The sequence below is a fragment of the Schistosoma haematobium genome, chromosome 3 (genome assembly GCF_000699445.3).
Source record: "Schistosoma haematobium chromosome 3, whole genome shotgun sequence".
Taxonomy (NCBI): Eukaryota; Metazoa; Platyhelminthes; class Trematoda; order Strigeidida; family Schistosomatidae; genus Schistosoma; species Schistosoma haematobium.
The window spans coordinates 47,406,451-47,423,268 of record NC_067198.1 but is presented as its reverse complement, the minus strand read 5'-3'; the positions used below and the strand labels follow the sequence as shown (position 1 = coordinate 47,423,268).

Below are 16,818 nucleotides of genomic sequence, written 5' to 3'. Positions count from 1 at the left end.
TTCGTTCAGGAAACCAGCATAGCAGCGATGCTGCCTTGCCACAAGGAGTGGTGTTAGAAAAGGTTGACCATTAAAATGCACATCTCGTCTTGTCCCACGGATTTCTGTCTCCAGCGGTAAGGTTCCAGTAAGTACGGAGCTAACACGAAAATTACAAAAAGGTCGTGTGTGACCGACCTCAAGCAGTTGTCCCTTGGGCACTGTGGTCACGCTCTCAGGTCAGTAAGACCATATCTAATCCAATTTCCTTTTCAGGTACCTCTAGAAGGACCCTCCCACGGTGTGGGCAACCGGGAAGTGATAGCTGCCCTCATTTCTCTAACAGCACTCAGGATCAATGTAGACTGAATTAACTTTATATGTCAAAATCCAAATTTAAAATTGTAAGCAAAATAAGTTTAACATTCCCAGATGATGAAATTACTTGTATATACTAATCACTTGAATTAATGTGGTCTAATATAATTGAGTGACTATTAAATGGAGTGAACATCAGGTAATATAAAGTGATAGACAATTACCATATTAAATACTCAAGGTGAGATTACGTAATGGGCGAAATAATCTATGCAGAAGGTATCGCTTCATTAGGTCTGACTATAAAGTGAAATCACCCAGAGTGCAAAATGAGAAATCCCCTAGTATTTGAATTGATTCGTCTAAGATACAGTGTCATGAAGTCATCCTATGTACATTGGGTGAACCACCTCAAAACCTTAAGTGTAGTAGTTCACTAAACTCTGCAGAAGATCCGAGTTCGTTCACGAATAATGGTTTAAAACTCCCGCATTATTCCAGTGTGGATTTTATTGATAGTGTGGTTAGCGTGTATCTACCATTGTGCATATCCTTCCTAATCAATTGTGTTCGAAGACCCATGGCTGCTTCCGAGTGCCAGTGAACGTCGTCTTAAAATCGTAACTTATTTTGACTTTTGGGATATTGTAAGAGGGACGTGCTTTGGAATCTCATACTCTTACTTCCGCATTTAGTGTATGTCGAAACATACTTAATTGTAATGATTAAGTCCCAGATCAGTTTAAAGGCTTTATACATCTCGACATAAAATTTGAATGTTAGCAGACCTAGCACAGTAACCTGTAGCCTTCAGTTACTCACCGATCTTCAAGACGCTTTGGGATAGGTCCATCACATTGTGCCGACAAGCTTTTTTTCCTCAACCAGATTCAGTGAAAGTACGTTGCGATACTATATCAAAGTAAATAACGCTTTTTCCTGTTTAGTATTCTAATCCATTGTCTGGTATCGTAGAGGAAGCATCATGTTCAGTTGATGGGAAAGATCACCCCAATAACAGAGATTAAACAGATCTTTCTACATGGAGTTTTGGATACATATTCACTTACCAAACTGTGACATCTCATCTGTAACTCGGATGTGCTAATCCCGCTAAGCTATGCATATATGAATATTCTTTAACTAAAGTCCAGACAATGTTACCATCCATACTTCCCAGCCTTTTCGTTCTACGTTATGATTGACATTTTCATCCTTCTTATATCATGGAGTTTTGGGAAGATTAACTGACTTTTCGTTGATAGGAAAGTAATCAGTGAATATTTATGATGCTTATCACACAGGAAGTGGCTTTTTGGTGACATGTTAACATGAAATCTAGTGGTTCGGATCTTTAGGGGAAACTTAGTGCTATAACTCGTATGTACTGAAGTGTCCGGGGTCAGGATTATTCACATCACTCCATCGTAGATTATTTAGCGAATTAACCACAGTTCTGGGGCTGATTTAGCCCTCTCTTACAATCATCTAAATAAGAATAACAATAGTAGAGCAGATGAGCTTACAAGTCAAGAATGAGAGATCCCCTGCTGTATAGGTTTCCCAATTGATAAGCCAACTTTCGGGATATAATATAGAATTGGTCCGGGTTTCCGACCAACTTATTTAAGACTAGATACTCTAGAAAAGGACCCACACGTACCCGTTAGTCCAGGAAAAAAAAACACAAGAATATACAACATGCCGTCTCCTTATTTCAAACGTTGAAAAGTCGAGCTCGTGAATATAACTGTACTACTATAAATTACAATACAGTAACACTCAATAATGAACAATAATATATATGTTTATCAGAATCTTACATCACACAATAAACGAAAGTCAAAGTATGAATGATGTACATTCAATTTATGAATGATACAAAAATAACAATAAAACCAATGTATACAAAGTTTAGGTAAGAATTGGAAGGGGATTAGAACATTATAAATGCAATAAACCTGTACAACTGAGTTATCAAAAACCTAATGTTCTGATCTTCACTCTTCCTCACCCTCATCAGGTTCGCCGTCATCTTCATCTTCTAACTCCGCACCGTTTTCATCACCTCCAGCACTGGTCACTGTAGCACAATCTGGATTCTGAGCTTCAGAAGTCCTGATAGATGCAGAGTTTGACACAGCACCTGCAAGTTTCTTCTCTCTAGGAACATAAGTCCCGGCCCGATATTTTATCATGTCCTGAAACGAAAGTAGTTTTTTAGAGATACAATACCGGCTTAAACTCAGAGGAATTAGAAAAAAACTTATGAACCAAAGTGAGTAATTTACCTCTTCATAACGCTGTTTATCTTTTTGAGCTAATAGTTCATACTTTGCTTTATCTTGACAAGTTTCCCATTGACGTCCAAGTTCTTTAGCAATATCTGCAACTTTCCAATCCGGATTGCTTTCTCTGACTTTTGAACGGAATTCATCACAGAAGAAAAAGAAAGCAGACCAGGCTCGTGCAGGTACTGTGGGGTCTTTAGGACCCTTGCGTTTCTTCCCTTTTTTCATGCCATCTGGTGGCACGTAATCACACATTTCACGATTGAATCGTTCTCTATCCAAGACAGCTAGATCTTCGAATCGTTTCTTCTCTTTTGGCGTCATTAACTGTAAGATTAAAGTTGAAGATTTAGAAGAAAAAAAGAGACTACTAACCTTCCATCGTTCTGCGCATTTTTTTGAAAAATCACTGAATACAATTTGTTCACCAGGATGCTTCTTTTTGTGCTCTTCTCGAATAACTTGTACAAAACAGGCATAAGCAGACATAGGACCCTTAGGTTTATTCTTATCTTTAGTCTTATTCATGATTATTTAATAGTCCCAATGTATCTGGAAAAAAATTTCAATCCGAAATCAGATGCTCCATCGCATAAAAGCAAATATAAGCGTATAAGATACCAATGATAGTAAACTACGCTTACCAGTCAAAACAATAACAAAGGGAGCTTAGATCAGCTATGATGGCAATACGAGCCTATATAGACTAGATAGGGAAGGCTTTATGCATACGAATAAGCCTAACTAGTTCATTGCAATCAATCTAACATAGGCAGGTCAAAAAATTTAACTAGCCAATCATCTTCGAGATTTTGAGATGATGAATTTGCGTTACAACTTGAACAAAGTTATAGATTTTGACTGTTAATAAATCAATTTTGGACATCTAGTATATTCAAAACGGCATATTTATTGTATCAAACAATGAATATTTGTTTGAATTTATTGACAAATTTGCGGAAATTTGTTTTATATTTCGTAGCGCCAAACTGGTTGATAGTGTAGTGCGTTGAACTGAGTTCTGGTTTCGCTTGATTGCATTTGTTAATAAGTGTAAGCGCATGGTGTGCACTTGCTGGGTCGTGCATTCGACTTCTTTCCGACTGGACGCGATCCGCTACGTCTGAGATCTTAGTTTGTTCGGCACGAATTTATCGGCTACAATGTCCGAAAATCACTCTAATCAACTCTCACGATTATTTTACCCTATAAATGAACGTGTCGGTTTGTCGATTGGTGTTATATCTGGACACCAAAGCAAGCACAAACGGAAACATTTAGTTTTTACAAGTAATTAGTGCAGATCATTAACAATATCTTAGTTTCACTAACGAAGCCTACGAGCATTCAGGTCTATCTGGTCAAGATTACGGATAAAAATGAAATTAAGAAAGTGCAAGTATGCAACGCGAAGAATCTGAAAAAAATTGACTGCAGAGATACAAAAACTCAACCTAGCTATGAATTACAAATCATTACAGAAAATAAGGTTAGTCTTCGTAACGTTACTTTTTCATTCTGGAAATAACCGTGACGTTTCTTTTGACATGGTATTTTATCCTGGTCATCAGTAGAAACTCACTATGTATACAGTGGGCTTGTGCTAATTTCTTCAGCTTGTTCTCTCGTGAAGATCCAGCTTCTACAGTTTCCAACGCCATCTGCAAACAACAGTGTAGAGTACCTAAACAATCTCGGTAATTCATTGATTTAGAGGTATAAAGAAATAGAAGCCTGAGATGATACCTTAGGATACATCACTCTTGACTAGTTCCCATTGATATAGTGTCCAACATACCCTCACCTGTCTTCGGTCACAGAAGGAGTTTCTTAAGCACACTTTTGTGGCACCTGTAATCCCAAAGCTAAAGAGTTTCTATTTAAGCCTTAATAACGTTAGATGTCTTACTAAAATCGATGAGTATCACGCCGACGGAGAAACCCTTATCTTGGGCTGCTGTCCGATCCTCTCTTGCAATAATTAAGCTAGGTAAGCATGACTGCTTAATTCAAAACCCGTGTCCCCCGGGAGTTAACAGATTATATGTTTCTACGTGACTTAGTAAGCAACAGCCCAAATCATTTTTCAAGTGACTTAACTACTATCGTAGTTAGACTCAAATTTTGGTAGGCACGATTTGTTTCTATACCTAAATATAGTTATAACTGAAGTTCTTTCAATCCCTGTTGAGTTGAGTTTGGGAAACGGACATGTTGAACAACATCGTGGGTTGTGTTGAAATAGCGTATCCGAGGGATGATAGCAACCGTGGATGTAACCTATCAGAAATCAGTGACCAGATCTGAGATTTTTGAGCGATTAGGATAGCTTCTTCAGTAACATGTACTGGTCTTATGGTTGATATCCGTGGTGCGGTTGAGATACTAATGGAGTTGAACTCGGATGAACATCTCTACTTTAACCAGATCTCTTTCCGTATTTTTCGCGTGACATTGGTCAAGTTCGGCTGTCGCATGCTAACTATCTTTCTAAGGTGGTGCAGCATCCAGCTATGATCTTTTTACACATATTCCGGTATTCACACCTGTGGAAACAACAGTGACATCTATTAGTGATTTAAACCAAAGGGTCACCAAAAGCCGATAGATTTCTACTTAGTCCATTGCACTGATGGATTCTCGTAAACTTTTCCCATGATACTCTGAATACAATGAAGAGCGAAAGCAAATCAGATCTAGGTTAACCAAAAGTCTAAGAAACGACCGTGAGCAGTGGTGGGCGACAAAAGCAGAGGAGATGGAAAAGACAGCGGCTGTAGATAACACCAAACAGCTCTTCGGACTAATAAAAGAAACTGGAATTAAGAAGTGTGAGGCGATCTCGGAATAGGACGACACTTATCTGCTCAGCGCATATATATCTGGTGCCCCCCTTGTACCAATATATGTATTCAGATGAATAAACATCAGCCCAGACGTTTAGAACAATGGGCGAAACTTTAAGTAGCAGTCCAGCTGGCCCTCAGCTACCTTACAACTACCCATCATTCCCAGACAGTGTGAATGGAACATTGAAGTAGGTCCCCCGACTCTATCTGAAGTTCAAAAAGCTATAGCTAATCTGAAACGATGAAGGGAAGATGGATTGGCTTCAGAGGCCTTAAAGTGTGGTGGTCTAGTTTTGGCAATTAGGCTGATTAAAATCTGGGAGTTGGACGTAATCCCATCTGACTGGTCACAATCACTTATTGTCCCAATATATAAGAAGGGGTCAAAATCATCCTGTGGAAACCATAGAGGGATTAGTTTGACTTATATAGCATCTAAAATACTGGCCTCAATAATTATCGGACTCCTAACCAAGACTCTTGAACTGCAAACACGAGAAAATCACGCTGGCTTTAGACCTGGTCGTGCCTGCATCGACCCCATTCACCATTCGTCAGGTTTTCGAACACAGGCCTGCTTATCGGCATCCGATAATGATAGTTTTTCTTGACCTACAAACAGCATTTGACTCGACCGGGAGGTTCTGTGGTAGTGTCTGTCATTGGGATGTGTACCTCAGAAGTACATAAACCTTATGAGGGCCCTCTCCTTGAACACTATCAGTCGAGTTAGAGCCTATGGCGAACTGTCATCTGATTTTTTAACCTCAAGTGTTGTCCGACAAGGCTGTCCACTATCTCTATTTTTGTTCAACCTCATCACAAACTCACTACTGGCAATAACGTCCTCATCGACTGAATTTTCAGCCATTTATCTCCTCCCAGGAGTTCCACTTATCGACTCAGAGTACCCAGATGACATAGTCCTGTTTGGTGAAGGCGCTGGTAAAATGCCGAGTCTTTTGGCAGCACTGAGCAACAATGCCAGGATGTTTGGGATGCGTCTCTCCCCATTCATATTTGCAACCAACCCGGGTTTTATGCGTAATTTTAGCAATGAAATGGTACTCCTTGTGAGATTACACTATTAGTAAGACCCTTATACATGTTCAAGTTTCATTTACGTATGATTTTTTCTTTCATCAGTACACGGAATTATTCAAGCACTATTGAATGCCATATTGTGTAATGGTTTTTGTGCGTTTGACCATATCAGTAATTTTATATTGGTATCAGTAACACTTTTTTTATTTTACATACTGCAAATTATGCACTGGATTTTGTCATACAATTAGAATAATCTATTCAGTCTAGTTGAAATACCTGCTATCTAGAAGCTGAGTCATGTCTGGGTTATTAATACGTTTGTGCATTAAGTTATATTTTCAAGTAACAATTTTTACCTTCGTATTATTTTGTGGACATAAATTATCATGTTCATTTGTTCTAGACTCCATTCATTTTCCCTTATTTTCCCTATATTTCCATTGATTCAGATATGGGTATTTAATGCTTTGAAATTAGAAGAAAAAAGACATTTTGTCAGTTCATTTTGTCGTACGCTTGCAACACTTCTACCACATGTGATCAAAGATATAGAATTAGTCAATTTCCCACAAGATATAAATATTTCTCCACTTAGTCAACATGAAACATTGGATGCTTTGCTTAGTAAGCAGAATGAGTTAACGTTTATGATTTCTTTTCGTTAATTTGTCTCATAATTTTAGAATGGGTTGTATATTTTATTATGCACTTGAATTATATCAATGTTTGGGGTACAAGTTCTGCAATCGTTTTTTTTATACCTTGGTTAGGGGAGGACTGTAATATCACACTAGCCGCCACATACAAAAATGTCTGAAGGCTGAGTACGTGAATCTGTAGTTGTTAATGTGTTACACTGAAAAAACGCATATGTATTGTCTAAAAGTGGATGAAATATGAGGTTAATGATATCACTGACTTCTCTGGTCCAGTAGTTTTTCGGTTGTTATATGGTATTCTATTAAAGTCATATTTTTTGTCACCGGACTTAAGAATTCAATTAATGTTATAATTCACTTTTTATCTATCTATCTATTGATATTATCACTTTTAACACCTTATGAACTGATTGAAATAACTAAGTTTTACCGTTGTGAATAAGAGAACAACTGTTTGATAAGATTATCAAAGTTTATTGCCTGATTTGGGTTGAGGATTTTGTATGGAATGCTCAGTCTATCGATTAGTTACTTCGACATTCTAAAATTGTCATGTCAGGTTAGACAAAGTGAGTGCAACTGTGTTATTAAAACAGATATGAAAATGTAACATTTCACTTTCATAAATTAAGGTTACCTTAAATATATCAACTAGGATTGAACCTTATAGGTTATCAAAGTTCTCTTAAACGTTCCACTCGATGAATCTTTGTATTATAGTAAACCAATTTGTTACCTATACCGGCCGTCCTACTCAACGTCAACGTCGTGCACCCTTCGGCTTCACAATTTGTAGACAAACCACCTGTCAAAACACCAGAAAAGCTACCAGGTTTTTGGTCTGGTTTTTTAATTTAGTCTCAGGCTGACAATTTTAAAGGTAAAATTCAAGACCACAAAATACCACTGATAATAATTCTCATTATGTACATCACCAAGGGATTTATGATGTAAAGCCGAATGATAGGTTTTCATTTAATCGATTGTAATTTAGGACAGCAAGAGATATCACAGCAGTTAATGGGTCACATGAAAGCTTTCAGTTTAGCTAGTGTCAAAATATTATGAATCGTATTTTTAATAGCTACACATAGAAATTGTTCTAACAGATTTTCCGGAAATCGGCTCTCCTTAGTTTTTCATTTTCAGTCCTTTCTTCATTTCTAGCAACCGCCCATCTGTGTTTGTTAATAATACATATATAATGAGGTGCAGTCGACAAAACTTTTTCACGACTAATTCGGCTCGTAGTTAGATGGAATTATTTTGATGAGAAGGATGTGTATTTCCGTTGTTTTCTTATGTATTAGAGCTAGGCTTTAGAATGATACGTGAAATTTACAGAATTTTATAGTTTAATCTCGGCAATTGATAAGATCCTAAGTTACTGGAGTAACATACTACCGGTGCTGGGTTCGAGTCCTGAAGTGAACATCAAACCTAAGATGCTGTCGATCCCTTTTGATGAGTCGCAGACTGGGCAAAACGTGCGTCCTTGATTCTACTGCTAACCACGATCCATTTTTGCTTAAGACATACCATCTCGCTTACAAATTATCTACTATCTTATAATAAAGAAATTTTAGATTTAGATACTTATCATTAGTGTAGGAGATTGTTGAATTTGTATCACGTGTTAACCCCTAATTAGATAACCAAAAAGGATTGGATAACTGTTTACTCCCCTTTATGGTACATTTCAACAGTGCTTATCTCTGTTATGGTCGTGGACGACTCATACTAGAATGAAATGGCTGCTCAATATTTCCTAATTTTCAATGCTTACCCATAATGTAAACTAAGAAATTGTTTTAGAATTAACACTAACGAATTATTCTTGTCCTTTCTCTCTGGCTAAAATATTTTGGTTAGATCCTGAATATATGTCAACGGTTGGTACCGGTGGCGATGAGGATAATGTTGACGGTGATGAAAAATCAGTTGATAAAGATAAGTCGGATGTCAATGCACCGGTCACTGATTCATACCGTTCATTGACAAAACGTGAAGAAGATGATATACGACAATTTCTAGATGAACTTGATGAAGAATCAACACTCTTAAATGCTGCTCAACTAACAGAACGTTTACAAGAACAGTTGGCTCACATTGAAGGTGTAAGATGATTTACGTTTGGTCTTTGGATTTTCCCTTTTTATTTCTAAGAATAATTTATTTAGTAGTATATTGTTATGAATTTAATCAAGTTCGCGATACAATCTAACGTCAATTGAGGATTGTTTTTTGGCTATCTCAGTAGTGTGTATTTATAGTGCTTCTCACAAAATTTATATAGATGGTATTTGGTCTGGTTTTATGTAAAGTCGTTAGTTTTTAAGTTGATTGATGAGATCAATTTACGCATAGTAAAAGCCAGATAGGTTCATTTCTGATTTTTACCAATAATAAACAATAATAATAACTCATTGGTATTGATTGTTTTAATCTTCCCACTTGTATTTAGGACTGTAACAATTCAGTCTCTTTTAGCTTATGTGCATCCTATGCAAATTGCTTCGATATTGCGATCGAATCGCAAGTGTTTTTGGGCAGAGTTGGATGGTGGTTCATAATGGAATCGAGAATATGCCTTCCGCTTCATTTAAGACTCATCATCTGGATGTATCTACATCCCATAAAAATTCACCCTATTAGACAAGGTCGTAGATATGTGGACTTAGTAGATAAGTGGACATCGTGATGGTGTTGGGTGCAGATGTTACTGGGTTCGAGCTGTTGAGTAGACATCAACTCTTGGATGTAAGTATATCGAACTGACAAGTTCCAAATAGGACAAAACGAGTGTCTTGGTTTCCACTGCTAGCCATCATCTACCTCTGCTGGTATTATTATTATTATTGGTAATAATAAGGATTTAATTGTCTAGTTGTTACTATTTATGACTGAACTGTTCATTTGTTCATACACTGTATATGTTGTTCATATGTTTTCTTTTCCAATAGACAAATGTTCATTCAATTATGTCGTCTGAATCTCAAGTATTAAGTCTTATGACAACATTGGACAGTGCTATTGAACGAGCTGAATTATTAGAGAAACAATTAAATATTTATTATAGTTTTTTAGAGGTTTGTTATTAATATTTCTAAATGATAAATTAAAATTGTTTTCTTTTCTCTGTATATTTTTAAGTGTTTTTTTTTTATGTATTGATATGATCAATTTTATCCTGTAAGAACTTTTGATGAGATCAATCATTCATAATCAATATAACAAGCCTGTTACTAATGTACATTGTCTTAAGCCGTTACAACACATTAGTATATCGACTTAGTCCGGTAGGTGTAGACTACCTGGTTGGAATCATGAAACAATAGCAACCTATGGTTAGAGACCTTGAATGGCATGGCCCTAAATCGTTTGCAATGACGCAGGTGTATCCACTCTTTGTGTTCACCCAAATCCTAATCTTCTGAATTCTTCATGTCCCGATATTTTTTCTCTTTCCAAATTTATTTCACTGTATTATACTCCTTGAATAACACCTTCAAACCCTAATCTTTCTGATTACTGCTTATACTTTTACTACCTCTACCACTATGGAATTTGAATCGACAATTGTATCTTTGTGCTAATGTGGTGTGGCAACTCGGACTGATGTATGTACGTACGAAGTTCTACGTTGTTGTTGAATGACTGATAGCGACATAGTTAAATAGGTGTGTTTTACGCTTGTGTTAAATCAATCATTTGCGTAACCTGAAAATGGGATAATTTGTAAGTGGTACTCATCACAATTTAATATCCGTTGAGGGTACTACTGAGAACTAGGGAGCTCTAAACATCTGTTTCGTCCTAATTTGAGATTTTTTATTAGGTCAATACATGACCAATACTACTTACAAACTGAACTAATTTCAACAAAAAATTCTGCAGTAAAAAGTATAATAATTTTTTTGAATAATTAAGGTAGATTCATTTATCCATCTATAAAATCATTAGTCCATTGTGAAAGTCTACTTTAACAACTTTTTCACTATATTTGTGCAAAGTAGTTGAATTCAAGTGGATTGGAGTACCAGACCAACACTTTTCTAAAAAAATGTTTATATAACGAAAAGATAAATTTATCTCTTACCTCTCACTTCCCATTAATATGCATATTCGGTAATAATATCACTCTATATTGTTTCCCCATATCTTTCTGTATACACTTTTCAAATTCATTATACGTAATTCTATTCATAAAAGCAGGTTACTATTGTTACTATACGTACAAAAGTTACATTTTGTAGCTGTTTCATAGCGATTTTGTATGTTTTTCGAGTCTTAGAATAGGGTCTAGTAACTTGAACATTCCTTACACCACATAATATCTCAGCGCCTATCATGTCGAGCACTGTTATCTATAATTTACACCAATTGGTTCCTAAAGTATTTCAGCGCGGTAAATTTTAGTCAATTTTAGAGTGTCGCAACAGTCTGACTTCCATAATAGGCTCTTTATGATCATGCAACTCACTCATATGTAACTTTGTTGTTTAGTATATGTGGTCACTATACTTCAGTAGACGGTCAGTTAGTCATAAGGGATCCAGAGTACTACATAAGCACAATGGGATGAAATTAATTAAAGGAGTTCCAAGATAATTGAAATCACTTTACTCTAGATATATTCACTTTTTCTGTAGTGTTGTTAAACTTGTGTTTCATCAAATTTCCGTTTCGACAAATAAACAGCGGATCTGATTCCAGTCTAATATGTGTGGTAGAAAAAACATATTGACTGCTAAACCCTGTAAAAAAGCTTATGTTTAACAATATTCTACGTGTATTTCACTTTTTCGCGTCAAAGTTAATGTTGGGTGATTGATAGCAATCAACAGATTGGCTTGAACTCTTACCTTTTGTTCCAGTCAACATTTGTGTATCTTTCTAATCTCAAGATAACTGGTACTTTGTATTTTGTGCTAAGAACCACTTACCCTCCAAAGTGACTTCATAGTTGTTACCAATACAATATTCTGGTCGTGACTGGGAGGTTTACAGATTTACTCTTTGATTATTTAGTAGTAACCAGTTTTGTCGATCGAATTCTAATTTGGTCACTTATTCAAATGACATGAACTCATAATACTCTGTGTTGTTCATCTGCCTGGGGATGTTCGTCAGAAAACCTAGTGTAACGTTTTTACAAGATTTGGATGGTGTCTAGTAGAATCCAAGATATGTCCATTTGGGGCTTATCAACTGGATACACGTACACCCCAGTGTACGATAGAGAAGCTCTGGAAGAGATGGATAGTTTTAAGTACCACCATTACTAACTAATAAGGATCTGATGCATATGTGAAGACACATATTGGCAAAACAAGAACAGCATTTTTACAATTGAAGAACATATGGGACTTGTAACAAATGTCAATCAACATCAAAGTGAGAATCTTCAATACAAACATCAAGATAGATATGCTATACCGAGCAGATACCTGAAGATATTACAAATCGGTTTTTGACCGGACATCAGTAAAAACTTACTGCGTGAGAGAACAAAGCAGCTTCCAGTTGTTGAGGAAACTAAGAAAGGACGCTGGAGGTAAATAGGACATCCTTCGGCAATCACCAAACTGCATCGAGTCAATCCTCAACCTAAAATTGTGAATGCAGAACGAAGAAAGACCGACCAAAGAACACATTGCACTGAAAAATGGGGGCAGACATCAAAAGAATAAACAGCATTTGTAAAAAACTGGAAAGGAAAGCTGAGTTTATTGTAGGTTGAATATTGCTGTTCGGCGACCTATGCTCCACAAGTGGTGACGGGAGTAAGTATTTATGTACTGTTATGACGATATTAACAATGGTGATAATTATGATAGTTATCATTATTATCATACCCATTTTGGTGAATAATATTTTTCTTCAATCAATGATATTCCATTCACATATAGGAAGTTGAAGATGCAATGTCTACCCTACGTGATCATGATCAATTAATCCAAACTACAGTAGATAATCGCGCAAATTTATTAAATGTACTTGAACAACTAGTTGATCGGTTAGATGTTGATCCAAAATACTTCCATGTATTAATGAAAGGTGATTTAAGTACATCTGATGGTATTGCACGTTGTATCGAAGCTGCTGGATATTTGGATCGTTTGCTGAATTCAGAATTTAAAGAAGGTTTGTGTAATAACGTTCCTATCGATTGTTTTTTCATTTTGTCTGTATGACCAAACGGAATAGTAACGACGCGTAGTTATTCGGTCAGAAACTTCGAAATGCTTCACAAACTAATCTCATAGTTGAAGAATTTATTAATTGACTTATTGTCTGCAAATATTATTACCCAGTTTCAATAAAAAGAGAATCCGGAGTCTGTTAAACACTGAGTGGGAACGGAAGAGTTTTTTTTGAATTGCATTTCTCTCTGTCTGAATGCAATATATTGAGTTGATCACTTCATTCGTTTTGTGAAGGTTAAGTATGTGATCCACTTGATTTTTTCATGGATCCACCTAGTCTGCTTCTGTCAGCTTACTCTATTTGTACTTGCATTGAAGCTTCATCAAGCAATAACCGATTAGAAATTGTATAATTTAAGTGTAATAGTTACCAACTTAAAAATTCACACCATCGGTTACTCAAGTCTATAGAATCAATCCACTTCTAGAATTTCAGTCATCCTGTTAATGATATCACTAGCCCTTACATACTTGAATCATTTGATTTAAAGCTACGTAAATAAATGTAAGTTGTATAAAATATCTATTAGTTCTACATAATAAATCTATATGACCTAAGCACTCAGAAAGTACTCACATTATCGATTACCAATACAATGCATATCTCTTTTTCCGTATGCACAACTTTCATCATTGAGATGATCCATTTTATGATACAGAGAAATAAACATTAGATTATTGATCATGTGATAATGTAAAAAATAAACAGAATTTGTATTATGTTTATGATTGTCATATATCTTCTTTATTAGTGTAACTTATCAACAACTTACTTATATGGTACATGGTAATGGTTATCTCACCACAAACTTATTTTATCTCTAGAATAGTTAAATCAATCAACTGATGACGACACTTGACAGTTGTTTCGTATTAGCTTGGAAAATTACTCATAAGGGTATACATCCGATTGTATTATTCTACAGGATTAGCTTAATAGAGTTCAAATTCTCATTAATAAGCCGTTTAAATTTCCAAATTTATCAGAAGGGGTTTGTGGAGATTTTAGAAATTTCACAGATTGAAATCATGAGTCAATTGAAGCTAGACCACCATTGAGAACCTGGAAGCACTGGACGGCCATTTCGTCCTTGTACGGGACTCCTCAGCAGTGCACATCCACGATCCCGCACACCGCGAGATTCGGACCCAGAATCTATCAGTCTCGCGCCAAGCGCTTAACCAACTAGACCACTGAGCCGGCATCCAATGGTGTTAATGTCTAGCTTTAACCAATTCACGAAGTTGCGCTACCGTATACCATTGTCTTCAGTGAGCTGATATCTCACAACAGACCTAGTTGAACTCCACTGGTCTAGCTTCAATTGACTCATGATTTCAATCTGTGGAATTTCCAAATTTAATCAGTTTTTAATATGAGTAAATTTTCATCCAATATAACAGAAAGCTAGAAGCAGACTTGTTGAATTAAGTCATGTTAGGATATGTCAACTACTTTTATTAAAATCTCCATGATTGTCGTAATCAGTGTTTGTACAACGTATTTAAACGAACAATATTGTTTTTAATTACATCATCATCAGGCTTTATCCGAATATTTGCCCCCAAATGCCCTGGTATGGCCGAGAGTGGGGTGGGCCCTCCCTCCCTCCCGAAATGCTCTCACACGGCCACGCTTATACAGCCTCTGCCAGGGAAGTCCTACTCACTGCCTTCTCTTGTTCAAATAAATAAATAATTTATCCGAATATAAATGAATATTTACATTAAAATATTAAACTAATCAAGGGGATTTATGAGACCATAGTCACAATTGCATAACTACATATAATACGTGAAAAGTAAAAAAAATTATAGGAAAAAGGCAATGGTATCTATGGTAGTGATAATAATAACAAAAGTTCTCTTCATTAGTGTGACATAGGAAGTAGGTCAAACATAGATAAATAGACTTTAAAATAATAATTACACAACATTTGAATTATGTAACATTCAGTGCGTGGACAGCTAGGATGCAGCTGGACGATTTAGACTTCGCAGATGATCTGGCTCTTCTATCGCACACGCAACAACAAATGCAGGAGAAGACGACCAGTGTAGCAGCCGCCTCAGCAGCAGTAGGTCTCAACATACACAAAGGTAAAAACAAGATTCTTCGATACAACACAGCATGCACCAGTCGAATCACACTTGACGGAGAAGCTTTAGATGTGGAAAGTAAGGCCTAGGACAGAGTGGGTTAGAGAATGCTGGTCGGCGGCCTGTGCTCTATTTGGAGTGACAGGCGTAAGTAAGTAAGTGACATTCAACGTGTGATTCATTAGATGTGTGAGTATATAGACGAGAAGAGATAAAAAAAATGACAAACAAATGCATGGTATGGAAAAAATTAAAATATTTTATTAAGTCATATACAACCAAGGAAGGGATAAGGTTATCACGAAGTTCAAAACACTGTCTTCTGGTGTATATAAGAGATAGAGTCGAAACCAATTGGGTAATGACAGAAGTATGTGATAAATCAATCGTATGACTTCTGTTAACCAGATGTGCCAAAATAGAGCTGTATATCGTCTTTGTCTAGCCCATTTCAGATTACATGCATATCTTCTAAGTGTTGTTGTGTAATCTATTGACTCATAAATTCCCTTGGTTTGTTTGATATTTTCATATAAATATTTATTTATATTCGGGTTAAGCCTAATGACAATATTGTTCGCTTATATGTTTTGTTCTATTTTCACAATGAGAATCTTCAACATTATTTCTAACCATCGATTGTTACGTAGAATAAGTTTTAAACCTTTTTGTGCCGTTACATTAGTTAGGTATCGAAATCAAGAGTTTTCGATCATAGTTACTTAGTTTATATTCACTCATTGCATTCACTATTATGGTTTATGTATCTAGAGTCATGTAACATTTCCATCTTGATTATTAACGTTCAGGTGAAGAACATCTTCAAGCTGTAGATGAACGTATGCAAGAATTGAGAAATTTACGTGATTCATTTGCCACAAAATTATCAGGTTTTGTAAATGATGCAATGTTACGTTACGCCAGTCAATTAGGATTTGTTGTTAACACAGGGATTAGTATGCCTTCATCAGATACAATGTCAACAATATCAAATAATCAATCTGGTATTGGCGGTGGTGGCGGAGGAAATAGGAAAACATCAATGATGATTACAAGTTCTTTTCGTGTTGCATCTGATTTATATGCTGTTCAAAGAACTGACTTGCTTCAACTAACTCCACTAGTTGGTAACTGGTTACAAGCTAATAGAAAAGATTTATATATTGGAATTAAAAGGGTAATAATGTGTTTGTTTTCTTTTACAAGAAGAATTTGTAATTTACACTAATTTCATTATTGCTAAAACATCCTTTTTGATTGCCTGGTTGTCTATTGCTCAGCTATGCAGATTATTACACATGACATTTTAATATTCTATGTCAATTGTATTATAAGATACCGATACATCTTTACAGCTACACTGCAA

The 16,818-nt window shown here is 36.0% G+C and overlaps 2 protein-coding genes across 3 annotated transcripts in view; one reads left to right on the top strand and one right to left on the bottom strand.

Moving 5' to 3' along the window:
* Positions 1–426: 426 nt before the first annotated feature.
* On the bottom strand, positions 427–3,395 carry HMGB2_2 (High mobility group). Its single transcript, XM_051214017.1, has 3 exons — positions 2,964–3,395; positions 2,589–2,915; positions 427–2,498 (listed from the first exon to the last, which is right to left on the bottom strand). Exons 1-3 carry the CDS (start codon positions 3,114–3,116, stop codon positions 2,298–2,300), a joined length of 681 nt encoding a protein of 226 aa, XP_051070044.1. The 5' UTR covers positions 3,117–3,395; the 3' UTR covers positions 427–2,297.
* An 86-nt stretch (positions 3,396–3,481) lies between these two features.
* EXOC1_1 (Exocyst complex component 1) overlaps positions 3,482–16,818 on the top strand; it is a 36,744-nt gene continuing 23,407 nt past the window's right edge. The window contains exons 1-7 of one of the 2 annotated variants that reach the window (XM_051214015.1): positions 3,482–3,878; positions 3,911–4,077; positions 6,934–7,108; positions 9,016–9,260; positions 10,107–10,232; positions 13,056–13,290; positions 16,262–16,629. In XM_051214015.1, coding sequence (XP_051070042.1) covers positions 3,752–3,878; positions 3,911–4,077; positions 6,934–7,108; positions 9,016–9,260; positions 10,107–10,232; positions 13,056–13,290; positions 16,262–16,629 — 1,443 coding nt within the window. In that variant the 5' untranslated portion in view covers positions 3,482–3,751. Of the gene's footprint in view, positions 4,078–6,933; positions 7,109–9,015; positions 10,233–13,055; positions 13,291–16,261; positions 16,630–16,818 lie in introns of both variants that reach the window. The other variant, XM_051214016.1, reaches the window with a different exon arrangement.

Bases quoted from the DNA above. Each gene is read 5' to 3' on its own strand.
- HMGB2_2 (XM_051214017.1), bottom strand. From the start codon at position 3,116: ATGAATAAGACTAAAGATAAGAATAAACCTAAGGGTCCTATGTCTGCT. The intron at 2,916-2,963 runs GTTAGTAGTCTC...TTAATCTTACAG, and splicing joins AATGCGCAGAACGATGGAAG to TTAATGACGCCAAAAGAGAA. The intron at 2,499-2,588 runs GTAAATTACTCA...CTTTCGTTTCAG, and splicing joins ATAAACAGCGTTATGAAGAG to GACATGATAAAATATCGGGC.